The sequence below is a fragment of the Ahaetulla prasina genome, chromosome 2, assembly GCF_028640845.1.
Source record: "Ahaetulla prasina isolate Xishuangbanna chromosome 2, ASM2864084v1, whole genome shotgun sequence".
NCBI lineage: Eukaryota > Metazoa > Chordata > Lepidosauria > Squamata > Colubridae > Ahaetulla > Ahaetulla prasina.
The window spans coordinates 35,806,785-35,821,930 of NC_080540.1; the positions used below are offsets into that span (position 1 = coordinate 35,806,785).

The window sequence follows — 15,146 nt, forward strand, 5'->3', positions numbered from 1 at the left end:
ACAGTATATATAGTACAATAGTAATATCTGTGAGAAGGATCTTGGAGTCCTAGTGGACAATCATTTAAATATGAGCCAGCAGTGTGCTGTGGCTGCCAAAAAAGCCAACACAGTTCTGGGCTGCATAAACAGAGGGATAGACTCAAGATCACGTGAAGTGTTAATACCACTTTATAATGCCTTGGTAAGGCAACACTTGGAATACTGTATTCAGCTTTTACATGGCCACACTGTAAAAAAGATGTTGAGACTCTAGAAAGAGTGCAGAGAAGAACAACAAAGATGATTAGGGGACTGGAGGCTAAAACATATGAAGAACGGTTGCAGGAACTAGGTATGTCTAGCTTAATGAAAAGAAAGACCAGGGGAGACATGATAGCAGTGTTCAAATATCTCAGGGGTTGCCACAAAGAAGAGGGAGTCAAGCCATTCTCCAAAGCACCTGAGGGTAGGACAAGAAGCAATGGGTGGAAATTAATCAAGGAGAGAAGCAACTTAGAACTAAGGAGAAATTTCCTGACAGAACAATTGATCAATGGAACAAGTTGCCTCCAGAAGTTGTGAATGCTCCAACACTGGAAGTTATTAAGAAATGATTGGACAACCATTTATCTGAAATGGTATAGGGTTTCCTATCTAAGCAGGGGGCTGGACTAGAAGACCTTCAAGGTTCCTTCCAACTCTGTTATTCTAATCTATTCTATTCTATAAGTGTAGAATGGTAACCATCATTATTAGCATGCAATGGTCTATACAGGATCCCGGAGGAAGTAATTATTTTGAAGACTCCATCCTCTTATGAATGTACCGCAAATTCAGCAATAAACTTTATGTGTTATAAAAAGCAACCTTCTTGTCAATCTGATTCCATCCAACCACCTGGCTTGTCTTCCAGTCAGAAAAAAAATAAGTCATAACATGTTTGTTTATTTCAGTGACTGTCTCTCTTGCATCGCAAATGAGCCAATGTGTCTATGATGGGCACAGCAAAATAATCTTGCCTTTTGCAGTACTTGCCCATCTCTCAGCTTTCAGCGTCTTCCCATACAACCACAATCTTATTTTTGTACTTCTGGCACCTGTTGTTGTCTTAATCTTCTGACATGTTCAGATTAGAGTTTTCTCATCCCACTGTTGTGTGTATTTAATCAGTTTGATCTACATATTAGCCTGCTGCCTCTGTCTAATTTGTTGCTCAGTGTTTTTCTTTGTTTTGACCCAAAAAGCCACTTTCATCCTGGCAGAGGGCTTCTGCGAAATTGCATGTAATCTCAGTATTTCATTTCCCACAAAATTTCTGTTATTACAGCAAATGCTGATTTAGAGTCTCAAATCATAAAAAGAGAAAGGATGGAGGATGAGACTCACTACTACTGTAATGCTTATCTGGAAGATGAATTAAAAATGAATTGAAATGAATAAAAAATATAACACATCAATTATGAAATTAAGACTGGGGGACAAGTATTTATATAGGCAAATATATATAGGAGATGACCAGGCTGAGTCCAATGGAAGGGTGAAATGCATCATAAGTCATGAGTCCCTGTGTAGCAGCAAGAGATCTACCATATTTTTTGGAGTATAAGACACACTTCCCCCCCAAAAGAGGCTGAAAATTTGGGTGTGTCTTATACTCTGAATGTAGCTTTTTTGAAGCTTTTTTTCAGCTCTAACAAGGTGCTAGTGAATGAAGTGATCTTCCGTGCTTTGCCTGTTTTCTCCAACTCTCAGCTGTGCTTTAGAAGCTTTTTTTCAGCCCTAATGAAGCACTAGCAAGCGAAGCGATCTCCATGCTTTGCCTGCTCTCTTTGACTCTTAGCTGTGTTTTAGAAGCTTTTTTCAGTCCTAATGAAGTGCTAGCAAGTGAAGCGATCTCCATCCTTTGCCTGCTTTTCTCATTGCTTCTCTTTCCAAAGATCAGTTCTGTTTTAGAAGCTGTTTTTTATCCCCAAGTGCGCTCAAAACCAGCAAACTAATGTGCTGAAGTTGACCAGACTGAAGACGCTAGTCAGATGAATACCTGGTAGGCAGATTTTACCCCCTATTTTCCTCCCCAAAAACTAAACTGCGTCTTATACTCCGGTGTGTCTCACACTCCAAAAAATATGCTAAGTCCAGCCCACCTTGAATACCTCTCTTATCTCCCGTGTATTAACCTTGACTATTAGTTGGTCACATTCTTGTAGAGAACTTAAGCTTGCAATAAATCTTTATACTCATTTGAACTGTCTGAATCTCCTGATTTCCCCAGTGCTTGACAATATAGGCATTTATATTTGATTATGAGAGTTTAGTTATGGCACAAAGAACTGAAAACTTCATAAATTAATCAGCATTTTGACCTTGTAGACTTGTCTTAAAATAATTTTCTTATTTTTGTTCTCAACAGAAATCAGACTCTTTTACTATTTATTGTGGGCATGCTAGGAATCTTGGGATCTCAAATCCAACCCATCAAGTAAAAAAGACAATTGGGGGTATGCCATTATGTCCCTTTCTATATATTTCTGTCAGATATTCTATATTCTGCCAAATAATTAGGAGTATTCATTGAGTTCAAAGCACAGAAAAGTTTATTATTATTACCTATACACAAGACTTTGGTCAACTAAGGGTCAAAGCTACATTGGCAATAGATAAGGGTCAACAGAATTCATCGAGGTGGGGTGGGTCTCTTGTGGGAGTGCTAGGATGCCAAACTGATGACACATTTAACCCCACCCTCCTGCTCAGCCTGCTCTTCTCCCATAATTTCTCTCAAATACTTCATTAAAATCTACTTTTCCTCAGATATGCAACCAAGCTGCATATCAGTTTGCTGCTAAAGCAGAAACAATTTATCTCCAGAATTTAAATAGCAAAGGCAATAAATTCATCGCAAGCAGCAGGAAGACATCAGAGAGAGATTCTAGATATATGTATATGTATATATATATAGTTAGATAGATGGATAGATAGATAGATAGATAGATAGATAGATAGATAGAGGTCTTTAAGGGGCGTGCATAAGAGCACAAACATGCCTACCGTTCCTGTCCTACTGTTTCCTTTCATTATATCCAATTTATATAGTTATTACATACTTATACTCATATATATGCTTATATATTATATAGTTACTTCATGCTTATGCTTACATATACTGTTGTGACAAAATAAATAAAATAAAATAAAAATAGTTTGATTGTGTTAATACCAAAGGCCAGGTTCTTATGCAATGCAGACGGAATGCACATTCTCAGTATTGCATGTTACATTGGATTTCTTCCCATGAAGACGCTGCTGCACACACTGCTCCTTTGCAAAATTTCATTTTGGCTGGACTGTCTGCTTCTTGGAAGTAAGTATTTATTTTCTGAATGCAGTTCATTGATCCAAACATCCTATATCAGTTTTTTTCAACCTTGGCAACAAGATATGTGGGACTTCAACTCCCAGAATTCCTCAACTAGGGGAGAGCAATTCATGAATGGTGTATCTTTTTGATCAGAGTTTTGGATTAGCTACCGGTACTTCAAAGATTCTTCTCAGCTTTACTGGCAGGGCCAAGACTTGAAATCATATCAATATTGCCGGGTAATGGAATCTTTGGAAAAAAATTCTTTTGGTTTAAATTTTAATTTAATTAATATGGCTTGTTAGGAGGCCAAGGTATAGTTTTGTTCCTTCCTCCTGTAATGGGAAAAAGTAGACGCAGGTTGAAAGTACAATTAAACTTATAATTTATTTATTTATTTATTTATTTTGTCACAACATCATACAAAAAGATTATATAGTATATAAACATATAAACATATATAGGAAGAAGAAAAGAAAAACAATAGGACAGGAACGGTAGGCACGTTTGTGCGCTTATGCACGCCCCTTATGGTCCTCTTAGGATGGGGTGAGGTCAATAGTAGAAAGTTTTTGGTTAAAGCTTTTAGGATTATGGGAAGAGACCACAGAGTCAGGTAGAGTATTCCAAGCACTGATGATTCTGTTGCAGAAGTCATATTTTCTGCAATCTAGATTAAAGCGGTTAACATTAAGTTTAAATCTATTGGTTGCCCTTGTATTATTGCAATTAAAGCTGAAGTAGTCTTTGACAGGAAGGACATTACAATAGATGATTCTGTGAGTTAAACTTAGGTCTTGTCGAAGGCGACGGAGTTCCAAGTTTTCTAAGCCTAGGATTTCAAGTCTGGTGGGATAAGGTATTTTGTTGTTTTCAGAGGAATGGAGAACTCTTCTTGTAAAATATTTCTGGACACGCTCAATTGTATTGATGTCAGAGATGTGGTGAGGGTTCCAAACAGGCGAGCTGTATTCTAGAATTGGTCTAGCAAATGTTTTATATGCTCTGGTTAGTAGTGTGGTGTTTTTGGAAAAGAAGCTACGCAAAATTAGGTTTACAACTCTTAGAGCTTTTTTTGCTATGTAGTTGCAGTGGGCTTTGGCACTTAGATCATTTGACATGAAAACTCCAAGGTCTTTAACGGGATGGGGGTCATCTGTAAGGTAATGTCCATCTAGTATGTACTTAGTTTTTGGGTTCTTTTTTCCTATATGTAAGACTGAGCATTTGCTGGTTGAAATTATGGCATTGTTCTATTGTCTCTCTCTGCAGGAAAAGATGCATGCACAGAGCTGTCGTTTTTGGCATTTTTTTGATTCATAGCAAGAGTTGTCTCCTGTCTTCTCTTAACTTCAGGGAGGATTGCTTATAGCTTTTTGGCACGATAAAGAGATGGTGTGCCATTGTCATTTTCTGGGATAAAGCAATGTATTTAAAAATAACTTCAGAGAACAATATTAACAATAAGGGAATGTCAGAAAAATAACTTCTCCATGTCTTATACATTGTTAGCATTCACAGGGATGAATGAATGAATGTTATCATCCACCTTCTTCTCTAGATTCTAACAGACTGACTAAAGATCCAACCAATATTAAAAGGGCCGATTTTAACAATCTCAGAGAGAGCCTAAGAAAAATTCATGGATAAAAATCCAAAAGGCTAAAACAACTCAAGAAGTGTTGGAAATACTGAAAAATATGATCATAAAAGCCTAGTCCAACACAATATCACTGAAAAAGAAAAAAATCTAAGAAGAAACCAGCATGGTTGTACAAAGATCTCTCTGATGAACTGAAAGTCAAGAAGGATAAGTACAAAAAATGGAAAGAAGGACATGCAATTAAGGCAAAATATCAGCAGATAGTTTGAATCTGTAAAGATGAAGTCAGGAAAGCAAAAGCTCAGAATGAACAAAGACTGGCAACAAAAGTCAAGGATAATAATAAAAAAAGTTTCTTTCAACATATAAATAACAAGAAAAAAGTCAAGGAAACAGTTGGTCCACTAAAGAGAGAAGATGGCAAGGAAGTAACAGGCAGAAGGGGAACTCATCAATTTTGCAGATGACACTAAGCTGGCAGGTATAGCCAACACCCCAGAAGACAAGCTCAGGATCCAAAAAGATCTTGACAGATTTGAACAATGGACCCTATCCAACAACATGAAATTTAATCTGGAGAAAAGTTTTACACCTAGGTAGGAAAAACCAAAGGTACAGCTACAGATTAGATGAAACCTGGCTCAAGAGCAGTAACTGTGAGAGGGACCTTGGAGTCCTGGTGGATGATCACTTAAACATGAGCTAGCAGTGTGTGGCAGCAACAAAAAAAGCTAATAGAGTCCTTGGTTGTATAAACAGAGGCATAGAATCAGACTCGCACAAAGTATTAATAGGTAAAGTTAAAGGTTCCCCTTGCACGTATGTGCTAGTCATTCCTGACTCTAGGGGGCAGTGCTCATGTCCGTTTCAAAGCCGAAGAGCCAGCGCTGTCCGAAGACGTCTCCGTGGTTATGTGGCTGGCATGACTAAATAGAAAAGGCTCAAAGAACGCTGTTACCTTCCTATCAAAGGTGGTCCCTGTTTTTCTACTTGCATTTTTTACATGCTTTCGAACTGCTAGGTTGGCAGAAGCTGGGACAAGTAACGGGAGCTCACCTCGTTACATGGCAGCACTAGAGATTCGAACCACTGAACTGCCGACCTTTCGATCGACAAGCTCAGCGTCTTAGCCTCTGAGCTACCGCGTCCCTAAAGTATTGATACTGCTTTATAAATCGTTAGTAAGACTATACCTGGAATATTGCATCCAGTTTTGATCACATTACAAAAATGTTGTTGGGACTTTGTAAAAAGAGCCAAGAAGATCAACTAAGACGATTAAGGGCTTGGAGGCAAAAACATATGAAGAAGGGTTGCAAAAATTGGGTATGGCCAGTCTAGAGAAAAGAAAGACTAGGCATCACATGATAGTCCATTTATATATCACATGATAGTCCATGATATTCCAGTATTTGAGGGGCTGTCACAAAGAGAGGTCAACTTATTTTCCAAAGCACCAGAAGCAGTTGTGAAATCTGAACCGATTTACTACCAGTTTGCTGGCTGAGCATGTGCACTGTGCACCATGCACCAAATGCAAGGTGCACACGCACGTGTGCAGTGCACACCAAAAGGAGGCATGGGGTAAGTAAAACAGTGAGCAGGGGGGGATGATCAGCTGTGGCGCACGATCTTTTTTTTTTTACTTTTAAAAGCTTCTTTTTTACAACCTACTCAGTCGAATGCTTTTACAATGCTTTTAAAAGTAAAAAAAAAAGCTCTGATGATCGTGTGGTTCAGAGCTTGTTGTTTTTTTTTTACTTTTTAAAAGCATTTTTAAAAAGAAGCGGCAAGTGGGGAAGCGGGCGATCGGGCATTGGGGGGGCATGGGCGGTGGTGGTGTCCGGTCCGAACCGGGAGCATTTCACCCCTAACCAGAAGGCAAGACAAGAAACAATGGATGGAAACTAATCAACTTGGAATTAAGGAGAAACTTCCTAACAGTGAGGACAATTAACTAGTGGAACAACTTGCCTCCAGAAGTCATAGGTGCTTCATTATTGGAGATTTTAAAGAAAAGACTGGACAGCCACCTATCTGAAATTGTATCAGGTTTCCTGCTTGAGCATAGAGCTGGACTAGAAGACCTCCAAGGTCACTTCCAGGTCTATTGTGATTGAAATAGATATAAGATGATTACAAATGTCAGACTTTGCCCTCTGTCCCCCTTTTTACAGGCCATTCTCCACTTATGACCACAATTGGGATTGGGATTTCCATTACTAAGTAGGCATTAAGTGAGCGGCACCTTATTTTACAACTTTTTTTTGCTGCAGTCATTAACCGAATCTGGGTTCCCCCATTGACTTTACTTTCCCACTGGGAAAGGCAAAGGGCAATCATGTGACCCTGGACACTGCAACTATTGTAAATACATGCCAATTGTCAACTGCCCAAATTTTGATCATGCAACCATGGGGCTGTTGCAGCAGGTCTTAAATGCAAGAACTGGTTGTAAGTCAGGCTTGGGTGGTGCCCAGTCTACTGGTTGGACTTGCGGGCTTCAACAGACTACCGTGGAAGGCTGGATGCACTCTCCCCAGTAGCCAGGGAAGTTGAAGTTGTACAGTAACCAGGTTGATTACTTTCACTATAGGGAATGGTCCTACGAACTTTGGGCCAAGCTTCTTAGAGCTCAGCTGCGGCCTCGGGCTATTGAGGTTCACCCTGCTAAGGCCCCATGGGACGTTTTCCAGGCTCTGATCGCATGGTTGCCTGGAAACCCCGCGACCTTGACTCATCCAGATTTGATGGGCCCCACGCTCTCCCCCGGATGGTGGCAGCAACCAGTCTCTTCCATGTCATGTCCAGTAAGTCTTACGCTGGTCCTCGGGATGAACTTTGGTGCCTGGCATCCCCCTCCACCTGGCACAGGCTCCCAGGGGCCAGTGCTTGGACGCTGGGCACAGGCCGTGTCTCTGCCAGCTGAGTGCTCTCTGCTGCCGGTTCAGCCAGCCACCAGACATTCGTGGGGGCCTACTGCTTCTCCAGGCAGTCCCCACAGTAACTGTCCGGTTCGTCCCCCTCCTCCTCCATTCTTCTTTCTTCCCCAAGTCTTCCTGCTCCCTGGGTAAACCAGGTGGGTTCAGAACCCCGGAAAGTGGCTCTAGTTCAGTGCTTCTCAATTATTTTCTGTCATGCCCCCCTAGGAAGAAGAAAACATTTTTCGCGCCCCCCGCGAAAATATGACGAGGCGTATGTAGCGCTTGGCTTCACTGTGACTACGGTGGGAGATGAGGAAACGCGCCCCCCTTTACGGAGCCTCGCGCCCCCCCTGGGGGGCGCGCCCCACTATTTGAGAAGCACTGCTCTAGTTGGAGTGAAGAATTTAGGAGTACTGGCTTAACATCAGGCTCTGATTAATGTACCCATTGCAAACAGAACTCCGAGGCAGCCCATTTCCTTAAAGAATGGTTAGATATATTATCTTGGGACAAACTGGTGGAAAGCCAGTACTGAAGCTTCCCATGCTTTCCACCCCATTAAAAGTAAAAATTTCTTGTTATCTCAAAACAATTAATCACATTGTCCAATCAGGATACCAGCTGGTTGCTTGGTGAATTCTCTCCTCCTCTGGCCAGCCGGCCATTAGAATGTCTCTGATCATGAGATCACTATGTTGTTTGGCTGCAATACTCCACCTATCCCTGCTCTTCCCCCTCAAACTGTGTCAGCCTGAAGCCAGATGAAGATAACCCACAATAGAAATCAACGCTCCTATGAAAAGGGACCAGCCCCAGCCAGGTCAGCTTCAGGCCTGACATTTGAACTGAAAATAAGGAGCATAAAATTCTAATTTAAAGTGGGGGGGGAAATTAAGTGTCTATGTGTGCCACTAAGGTGACAACAGAGTGGCCTCCTATGCTACCCAGATCCTTTAGGCCAAGCAGCACCCTTTGTGCAGCAGAGAGCACGGCTGCTGCTGGACTTTTGAAACAAATTGGATTAATAAATGGTGACATGTGTCAATTTGCTTGCATTTCCAATCTCCATGTCCCATGAATTAATGCCGTTGAAGAAAGCAAGCTTAACGCAACTTTCAGAAGATGAAAGAGATTTTGACAGAGCTAAGCATGGCACTACTGCCATTTGTGTGAGGCTCAGCAGGATTTCAAAGTGGAAGTCCTCCAGTACCAGCAGTAGAAGAGAGAACCAGGGTTTTTTTTGTTTTTTAAAAAGATAATCCAATTTTTCTACCCTCCAGGTTTTGACAACCTGAAAAATGTAAACATGTTGCACCAAAAGGGACAATATCTTCATTCCAAGCGTACTGAGCTAACGAGTGTGATTTCCTTAATTTATCTGAGGGTAGTCAAAACTTCCGCGTTCTCTGGAATATTTTTAGTAAGGATCTGGGGGAGGAAGAGAAATCAGTCAGGCAATTTGGAAGCAGGCTCGACTTACGTTTTGTTAACTTTTAATGTTCCGTGTTTGAATATTTTATATTTCCATTTTTACGATGTAAGCATTCCAGAGTCACTTGACAGTGAAATGGGTGGCATATACATTTAATAAACAAACAAACAAATAACTGAGAGCAGTAGTTGGTCTTTGAGTAATGGGGCAGCAGCCACATTTTCCACTGGAAAAAAAAATAGAATAGTAGAGTAATTTTAGCTGTACAGTAAATGAAGGGCCTGTCCAACCATATCCAATTAATTAAATCTGATTTGCTTTTCATTTGCCAGTTTACAACTGTAACTAATTGGCAGCCTTTGAAGAGATTCTAGGAGAGGCAGGGTATGGTCAGCTTGTAAGAAAGGAACGGGAACCAAATAATTGTACTACTCTAACATATGCCTGGTAAGACATGGACACTAACCTCACAATCAATACAAAAGCTACGGGTGGCACAAAGCGCCATGGAAAGATAGATGCTCGGCATTACAAGACAAGATAGAAAGACCTGCACTTGGCTTAGAGAACAAACAAAAGTGTACAGTATGTTCAAGAGAGTGAAAGAATTGAAATGGAAATTTCATATAGCAAAAAGAACTAATGGCAGATGGACCAAGGCAGTCATAGAATGGATCTCACTTGATAAAAAGCATCCACAAAAGAGACCTAAAACAAGATGTATCAATGATGTTAGCAAGTGTTGCAGGCCTAATTAGAAAAGAAAGCTCAGGACTGTATTGATTGGAAAGATGTGGAAGAGGCCTTCATCCATAGTGGGTTGACAATGGCTAAAATGATGATGATGAAGAATTGTACTTATGTTGAATGCACAAGAACTCATGATTTGTGATGAGTCCCAGTGGCCTTTCTAGGTTTCCTAATTCATTTTGAGGAATGGCCATTGTGAGATCATAGAGGGGGGTCACCTGTAGTTCTTATTTCTGCCTAGGGGTTGAGCCTAATCATAGGGATGGCTTGCGATGTTGGCGAATATCTGTAGCTTGGCTGTAGGATGAGGGTGGAGGTTTGTTCTTTGAGCTTGTGGGTTAGTTTCCAAATGTTTCATTATCAGGCGAGGTAACATCTTCAGTGGAGTTTAGGGGATGTCAGTGTCAGTGTTCCTCTGTTTGTAAGGGCATGGTGTGGTCAGTAGGACTTTTGATGGGGACGTCACGTCAGGTGAAGGTCTTGTGATGGGTCTTGTGATGGGTTGAATCATGAGCCTAGGTGGCACAGTGGTTAGAGTGCAGTACTGCAGGCTACTTCTGCTGCCTGCTGGCTGCCTGCAATTTGGCAGTTCAAATTTTAGCAGGCTCAAGGTTAACTCAGCCTTCCATCCTTCCAAGGTGGGTAAAATGAAGACCCAAATTGTTGGGGGCAATAGGCTGACTCTGTAAACCGCTTAGAGAGGGCTGTAAAGCACTATGAAGCAGTATATAAGCCTGAGTGTTATTTCTATTAGGCTCAACCTAGGGGTCCAGCCTAATGATAGGGCTGGTTGTTGTTGGGTGTCTCCTGATGAAAAGAGCAGATAGAAATTGATGGAGAAGATAAAGGATTGTTAAGCCCTGCATAGCTAGTAAAGAAGCCAGTACCACACAGATTTCAGAAAAGTCTGTTTAATGCTAAAGCACAATCTTGAAACCTCTGAAGAGTACATTCCCAGCCAGATTGATAGTGAATTAATTAAGGCCTCTCTGATATTATTCTTATATCTCTGCTGTGCTGCTTCTTTGCACCTCCTCTGCTTTCTTCCCACAGTCACTCTCAAGAGCTATGGGCAGTCAGAACAATGTTAGATGGGCAAAGTGGATGTATATTTGTACCGGCTTCAAGTAGCCCTTCACACTTCCAGATGTGATTCATATAAAAAAAATAATGGGTGGAGCTTTGATCAGACTATTATGGCTCCCATCTTGACTTTTTTTTAAAGCATACCCTGTGGTTTCCTGATTTGTAGGAACTGCATCTGAGACGTCTTTTGGTTTTCTGAGTTTCTCTATATCTCTATTGCTGAAATATTACATTACTATTTTGAAGCCAGCAGTGGTTTAAGGCAGGAGTGTTAAACTCAAGGTCTGCGAGCTAGATCCGGTCTGCGGGGTGCTTACATTTGGCCCACGGGGCTGGACTAGTAATAGCAAAGGACCAGCCTCTGCTAGCAACAATGGGATGCAAGGGGCCGCATGCGCCCCCCCCGGCAACCGGTTTTGGCCACCAGAATGCTGCAGGACGCCTTCCAGGCCCAAAATGAAGCCTCCAGAATGCTGCAGGAAGCCGTCCTTGAATCAGAAGGTTATAAAAGGGAGGAAAGGTAAAATATATTATCTTTCAGGCTTGCAGGATTCTGCTACTATATTGAGTCAGCTTCTTGATCTTGATCTCTCTCTCATAAGGTGAGCAAGTAGATCAAGTAACTATTAAAAAAACAAAATCACAGAAATGTACACCTATTTTTATAAGTATATAAAAACCGTGTGTCCGGAGGTGCAGTCCCAAGTCATGCCCACCATGGCCACACCCACCTCGGCCACACCCACCATGGTCACACCCAGACCCCCAGGCCCTCCGGTTGTAAAACACAACCACGATGCAGCCCTTAATGAAATTGCATTTGACACCCCTGGTTTAGGGGTCTGAAAAATAACCAAATATTGCATTTCTCATAGCCACTACATTTGATGACTGATTTCCAATGCAGCACTGGGCATAGAATCTACTAAATGCCAACTACGCTTAAGAAAAATCACTGGTATATAATGTCTATTAATGTTTAGTTGCCTCCTAGCCTCTTAGCATCCAATCAGCCCATTAACCAATGCCCGTGAATGCAAACTAATTAATTCTGCCCTTTCCTTAACAGGCTTAAGGAAATTATGAAAAAATGAAGTATTTAAGAGGGCCTTTCTTTCTTAGCCTCTGTTTTATTTTTTATTGCTTACTTTTTGGGCTTTTAAAATGATTTTTGTTTTAATAGATTGACATCTTTTTTGGATGTATGATTGTACCCCCAAAGTCCTATAGGTGTTATAATTATACCTTACTATGCGTCTGTTGACTGTAGTTGGTTAAAAAATGGAATCAATCAATTGATTAACCAGATGAAAAAGATTGAGGGCATCTGGAATATTTGCAGGGGCAGTTCACAGAACTTTGTAGTGCAGGGGTGTCAAACTCAATTTCATTGAGGGCCGCATCAGGGTTGTGTTTGACCTTGGAGGGCCGGAGTGGGTATGGCCAGCTTGACGTCACTCGTATTGGGGGGCACCTGTGGTGGCCCAAGTGCTCTGCCAGAGAAAATGAACTCCCAAGCTCTGTTTTCAGCTGCGACGGCCTCCTGCAACTCTCTGCCAGCAAAAACAGAGCTCGGGAGGGCCACCCACAGCCCTCCCAAGCACCTTTTTAGGTTGCGATGGTTTCCTGCAATCCTCTACCCGCAGCCCTTCTAAGTTCCGTTTTCACTGGCAGAGGCAGTATGGGCTGGTCCTTTGCTGTTTCCAGGGTGGCCCCACGGGCCAGATCTAAGCACCCCATGGGCTGGATCCGGCCCCCGGGCCTTGTGTTTGACAATCCTGTTGTAGGGAATATATATCCAGATGTGATCAGAGAAGTTGCAAATGACCATGTGTGTTCTCCAAAACTAAATGTCAACAACTGCAGCGATTCAATTTAACCACTATCGCATGAACGGTCTTAAAATGGGACAAAACTCACAATAACTGTCTCACTTAGCAACAGAAATTTAGGGGTCAGTTGTGATTGTACCTGTACTCTACAACCACAGTCTGGCTGGTCTCCTAACCTGCTTCATTATGCGTGAAAGGCCTTCCTGGGTAATTGTTCTGCCTCATTCACAGCCTATGTTACCTCCCATTGGTAAATTTTCCAGGTTTTTCCCTCATGGCTTCCAGCTTTTTTTTTTTTTTTTACAGAGAATCCATGAAGAAAGATTGAACGGGGCCTTCTGATTGGTGGCCTTGGAGAACCATCTGTCTGAGAACATCCTCCCCAGCCTGATTCCTTGAGTCCATTGGTGCTTCTTTGGAAGGCGGTGGACCTTGAAGTTTGCATTTGCTTCAGAGAGCATATTGGAAGAGGAGCCCCTCAATTCACAAACTATTTTTTTTAAAAAAACCACCCAGATGAAAAGAAAATTCCTTTATTCTAGAAGACAGGAGCTCTTACATGGATTCTTGTTAAATTGACTAATCTTTTAGTGGTTTTCTTCTTCTTCTTCTTCTTCCTAAGGCAGACATAAAAAGACTCCAGTGTTTTATGAGTAGGACATCTGAACAGTTATTTATTGAAAAGCCACAGTCCCCACACTTTTACAACTGTCGGCTTGTATAAGGCAAAAAAGCAAGATGAATCCACTTTATTACACAAAAAATAAAAGCTCTTGGAAAGGGGGAGAAACGCAAGGACATGCACGTTACTGATCCAAATACAATGTACATGACAAGATATAAAAACCATTATGAAAACAAAAGGAGATTTAAATTATGGATACAGTCTACGAAAAGAAATCGTCATTCATTATTATTGTTATTATAGCGTCCTCATTATTATAAACACATCTGTATAGTCTAAGGTTGTAATTAAAGTTGTCCTTTTTACAAACACAGTTATTGGAACTCTGAACAAAATGTAACATTGAGTGGGGCAAGACGCTGACATAAAGCAACTGCTCAGAATCATAAGGTGGACAACGTGATCAAGATCAGCCCAAGATCAGCTTATTCTGTAGTTGAATGACTAAGATTCCAATGGCCAGTCACTTCTACAAAGTTAGCTGTATATTTTGGAAGAAAAGTGCTTGGGTACAATAAACAGGAATAATCCCAACTTCTGGTGTATGTTCCTCCTCCCCCAAATGTACAAAATAGGTGTCTCGTAGTAGTAGTAGCCTTACTCTGTTTCGAAGCAGTTGGCATCCATAGAAGAGAAACAAACATATGAAAGAACTTGTTTCACTTGTCTTCACAACAATTTACCATCAATGTATATACGTACATTAATGAAGCGTCATTTATACTTTAATTATTATAGGGACACACCTAGTATGTTTTCTATGCAGATTTATTTTCAATTAACTGTTTTAAACAATGGTGCTCCATATTGCTTATAAACATAGAGATATGAAATCAGGAAACTCAATGAATCGAAACAGAGGTGCTAAGTCTTAAGAACCACACAGCTAAAATGGGAGTTTTATTGGTAGATTTTCCATGGGCGTTTAGAGCAGACAGAAAATTTCCTAATGTGGCTAATTGAATAACCGACTAGATTACATGCACTGGTTTCCAGGCTACATCCAGGTTGGGGGACTCTAAATCTGGAGAGCTAATCATCCTCTTCATCTTCTTCATCGCTGTCTTTCATGGTGATCCCTTGCAGTCCTCCACCTTCACTTACTGAGGCTGTGGCTTCTTCTACAGTCAGCCGGTTTCGGACTGTATCATAGGTTTTACTATTCAAAGTAGAATCCAGAACTCCTTGCAATCGGAAATCTCTGTATGTTTTCTAGGATGAAGAAGTTTGTGTTGTGAAAAACATGACCAAACATCCAACCCAACCCAACCCAGAAATAGCAGCAATTAGGTTTCATGCTTTCAAATATGTTTCAAGCACTTTTGTTTTTAATGGGAACAGATGCTATCCTATAGTATTTATTCCCCAGTATTTCTCAACCCATTTCTGCAGAAATAGAGAAATTGAAGTAAAATGATTTGATAGTGCTGAATGTCTAAGTATGAATACCCATTGAGACCAAGAGAGAGGTTTGGTTCCTTAATTTTAAATGGA

At 41.1% G+C, this 15,146-nt stretch overlaps 1 protein-coding gene across 2 annotated transcripts in view; it reads right to left on the minus strand.

The window, feature by feature from the left end:
- Positions 1-13,610: 13,610 nt before the first annotated feature.
- The window catches only part of CADPS (calcium dependent secretion activator), a 445,851-nt gene continuing 444,315 nt past the window's right edge, over positions 13,611-15,146 (minus strand). For both annotated transcript variants that reach the window (XM_058171468.1, XM_058171467.1), the window contains one exon: positions 13,611-14,864. In XM_058171468.1, the coding sequence (XP_058027451.1) occupies positions 14,685-14,864 (180 nt within the window). In that variant the 3' untranslated portion in view covers positions 13,611-14,684. The remainder of the gene's footprint in view (positions 14,865-15,146) is intronic.